The sequence below is a fragment of the Notamacropus eugenii genome, chromosome 7 (genome assembly GCF_028372415.1).
Source record: "Notamacropus eugenii isolate mMacEug1 chromosome 7, mMacEug1.pri_v2, whole genome shotgun sequence".
Classification (NCBI taxonomy): Eukaryota; Metazoa; Chordata; class Mammalia; order Diprotodontia; family Macropodidae; genus Notamacropus; species Notamacropus eugenii.
In genome coordinates this window covers 143,299,775-143,304,107 of record NC_092878.1, presented here as the reverse complement: position 1 = coordinate 143,304,107, position 4,333 = coordinate 143,299,775, and the positions used below count along the sequence as shown (strand labels likewise).

Below are 4,333 nucleotides of genomic sequence, written 5' to 3'. Positions count from 1 at the left end.
GTCAAGGCGCGAGTTGATGACGTATTAGGCCTCTGCACATGTGCAGAGCAGTTTTTCCTCCCCCGAAGGCCAGTGGCGGGTGGTGGTGGTTTCCGCGCTTGCGCGGGCTCCACAGCCTGGAATCCCGTGTGTCTCTTTCTGAGCCCAGGGTCTGAGTCTCCCGCCCTTTGCTTCCCCGGCACCGTGGCGGGCCCTCGCCGGGCTCTGGTTCCGGAGCACCCCGGCCAAGATGGAGGGCCCAGGCTCCGGCATTCGCAGGCGGGTGTCTGCCCGCAAGAGGAGCCGCCGCAGCTTGGGGTTGACGGCCCCCGCTGGCCCGCTGGAGCCGGGCCAGGAGCCGGAGGGGATCGAGGGGAGGCGGCAGCGGCGGAGCGGGAGCCCGGAGCCTCCCGAGGTAGGGGCTCCTGGGGGTCTCCTCGGCGGTCCGGGAGGGGCGGGGCGGGAACCGGTCCCTTGTGCCCCCCTGGGGTTCGCTGCGGTCCCCTCTCCATCCCCAGCGTGCCTGCTGTCGGGGCCCGGGCACTTGGACGCTCTCCCTTCTGCCCACGGAGGGGCCGGAGCTTTGCCCCTGCCCCAGCTCCGCTCCACCCTGGCCTGCCATCTCCCCGACTGCGGACCCTGTGGTGTACCGGACGAAACAGGAAATGCTCCGGCCCTGCGCTCTGTGTCCGTAACCCCGGCCTCTGCCTCCAACCCCACTCGACCCAGCCCCAGGGGTTCTCGCTGGCTCGTTTCCCCCGCGCCTGGAACGCCCTGCTTCCCCGATTCCTCCAGGTCCCAGCTGAAACCCCGCCGCGGACCCCAAGCCTTTCTTCCTCTCAGTTCCGTTTCCAGTGTATTCTGCATTATTGTTGTAAATGGTCGTTGCCTGTTGGCCCTCCAATGAGGTCATGAGCTCCCTGGGGGTAGGGGCTGCTTCTCCAGTGCTTAGCGCAGCCCCTGGCTCGTAGTAGGTATTGGATAATTGGTCTCATTATCTTTTCTGTTTTGGTTTTTCATTCATTTTAGTCATGTCCCTCTCTAAGTGACACGACTTGGAGTTTCCTTGGGAAATGATCAGAATAAAAAAATAGCCAATTCTAGGCCCTCAGGTTAAAAACCTCTCCTCTCAGGTCCCTTCCAGGTCCTCATTTATGATTCTACCAGGAATTGTGCTGGCTTGTCAGATGCCCCTTATTCCTTTACAGGTTACACATATTTTAGAAATTAGGATTAGGTAGCAAAGACCCACCTCCTTTACATCTGTATATTCTTGAATGAACCGAAAGGGAGATATACTTCACTTTTCTTTAATGTTAACAGTTTTTAAGGCCACATATCTATTTTGAATTTATTGTATAATATTGCTTTTGGGTATAATGAAATATGCTAGAAGAAAGACGAAATAGACTTACTTTCCTAATTTCCCAAGAGTTTATTTTTTAAATCAAATGCTGAATTCTTTCCAAATCAATTCATGTTTTCCGATTTATGGATCACCAGATTATTGAGTTCCACTGTTTCTGATTCTTCTTTGTTCATCTGTTACCTGGAATCTTTTTTTTTTCCCCAATATAAAATAGCTTTGATGATTGCTGTTTTATAATATTGTCTGAGGTCTGAAATTAATCCTTCTTTGTCCCCACCTTGATATATTTTGGCTCTTTTGTTTCTCCAAATGAATTTTGCCATTTCTTTACGGTGCCATAAAATATTCTTTTGATAATTTGATTGGCACAACGTTAAAATTTTGGTAGTATTGTAATTTTATTATATTGGCACAGCCTAACCATAAGGAGAGAATATTTTTAAAATTAAGTTCTTTATTTCACTAAGGCATACCTTGTAAATTAATCTATATAGATATTTGTGAGCATCTTGGATTTTGTTATTATACAGATATGCTGTTGATTTTTCTGGGTTTATTTTGTGACCTGCATTATCCTGGAATTTTCTAAGTAAACTGTCATGTCAGTCAGCAAACTGGGATAGTTTTATCTCCTATTTGCTAATCCTTATTGTTGCCTTAGTGCTATTTGCCAGAATTTTGAAAAGAGGTCTGGCTTAGGTTCTGAGGCAGATGACAGACTTTGAGTGAAAGTTAATCCTGGCATTTATAAAACTATTCAGATTTTGTTCTCCATAGCCTTTTCTAGGGTTTTTTCTCTCAAGCCTATTAGGGCCCATGACCCAAATTACCTGTCTCAAACTATAAATTGCACTAGAGAGGAAGTAGAGTTTTCTAGTCAGCTCTTCACCCACAGCAGAGGATTCTCATTAGTTCTTTAAAATAACAGAAATTCCCTCTAATCAGATGAGCAGAGCCTCAAGTTGCCTCATCTCAGTGTCTGTCACTCTTTCAGCCCCCTTAGTTTCCAGACATCTTAGGGGCTGATCCACTGATCCACTCCTGCTCCCAGTGCTTCAGATCAGTGCACCTCATATGTAGTGACCCATTCCTAATTTAGGAGGAGAGCCCAAATCCACACTTCAGTTATGTAGCACACAACTTACCATTATGTAGTCCTGTAGTGCAATATTATATGTCCCTGTAATCCAAATACAGCTCTTTGATTCAGTTTCCCGGTTAACAAACTTCCAGGTTCTAAAAAGTCCTTTGTATATTATTTATTAAAAAACAATCTTCTGTAGCTGTCAGGCAACTTGGTGGCACGCTGGAGCCTGGAGACCTTAGTTCAAATATGGCCTTTGTTACTTACTAGCTATATGACGCTGGACAAGTAATTTAAATCTCCAGATTTAAATTCCTCAGTTTCCAAAACTGTAAAATGGGGGTAATAAGACCTACCTCATGGGGTTGTTGTGAGGATCAGATGAGGTAATATTTGTCAAGTGCTTAGCACGTAGTAGGTGCTGTATAAATACTTCCTCCCATCATTTACAACTTTTGTCTCAAAAAGGAGCTTTTTTCTCTCTGTCTTTTTAGTACCTTTAACTGAGAAGTTACTTAGAACTTATTTGTTTTCAATTCTTAAGACTGTTTTTCTTCTCAGATTGCTTTTCTCTAAGCTTTCAGTGTATAAATGTCTTTATAATAATAGTATTTCCTTACTATAGATTTCATTCTTATTGGGAAACCTATGAGGGGCTTTCCAACACACTCTACTTTTTAAGGATTAGGGTCATATCTAAATAGAAGAAAGCTAGCTCATCAGTCACTCAGGATGGTCACTGGATGATGAATCTTTGGCCTTGGAAATGCAAGAATCCTTCGATTATTTTCCCTTGACACGAATGATTATAATATGCATACATTTTATTTTGAAATGATGTGAAAAGAACATTATGTATTCTGGGTTTATTAATAAGTATATTTCCTCAGTATAACTGGCTATTTTGCTAATTGTGTTGCAGAATTAATAGTAGCAACTTTGATTTTGTAACAACAGGAAAACAGCACTGAGGTTGTTAGGTATCATCAGCATTGAAATTTTTGTAGTTTGAAAAATACAGTCTAATGATGTTGTGGGCAGCTAGATGGCACAGTGGATAGAGTGCTGGGCCTAGAGTCGGGAAGACTCATCTTGCTGAGTTCAAATCCAGCCTCAGACACTTACTAGCTGTGTCACTTAACCCTGTTTGCCTCAATTTCCTTATCTGTAAAGTGAGCTGGAGAAGAAATGGCAAACCACTCCAGTAATTTTTTGTTGTTAATGTGTTAATGTGTTGTATCTGAATCTTCGTGCCTAGAAAACCCCAAATGGAGTCAAGAAGAGCCAGACACAAATAAAATGACTAAACAACGACAGAGTTAGACTGTAAGAAAATGTTAGGTACTTATTTAGACCATTGAAAATCATTTGACCATACTTCTGGTCATTGATTGTTACACTTCATTTTTCTTATATTTCTCCTATTGAATGCAAGCCTCGCTTTTAAAGAGTCAGTTGTTTATTCTGGAGAAGTGTATGCTTTTAAATCTCAGTAGAGATTGTTGTCTGACTCTTTGTGAGAGATACTGGAGTGGTTCTCCATTTCCTTCTTAAGGCAAATAGAGATCAAGTGACTTGCCCAAGGTCAGATGACTAGAAAGTGTCTAAGTTTGGATTTGAACTCAGGTCTTCCTGACTCCAGCTGCTCTAATTGGGGTTTGGGGTTCCATTAACTCTCTGGAAAACAAATTGGTAGCTAACTATTTAGGTCTAAAACGTTAACAAGCTTGTGTTGTTCTTAATTTTCCTCTTGTCTTTCCCTGCTGTTATGTAATTAATTTCATTTACTTATCCAAATTCAATCTCATTTTGTTGGTTTTCCATTTTATTTTTATTATAAATTAATAAGCCTTTACTGCTTTGGATTTATTTTCTAGTATGTGGTTTTTTTCTTTTGCATT

General features: G+C 42.7%; 1 protein-coding gene across 2 annotated transcripts in view; it reads left to right on the top strand.

Annotated features, from left to right (window-relative positions):
* The first annotated feature begins 44 nt into the window (after positions 1-44).
* HELQ (helicase, POLQ like) overlaps positions 45-4,333 on the top strand; it is a 42,899-nt gene continuing 38,610 nt past the window's right edge. For both annotated transcript variants that reach the window (XM_072622788.1, XM_072622789.1), the window contains exon 1: positions 45-394. In XM_072622788.1, coding sequence (XP_072478889.1) covers positions 230-394 — 165 coding nt within the window. In that variant the 5' untranslated portion in view covers positions 45-229. The remainder of the gene's footprint in view (positions 395-4,333) is intronic.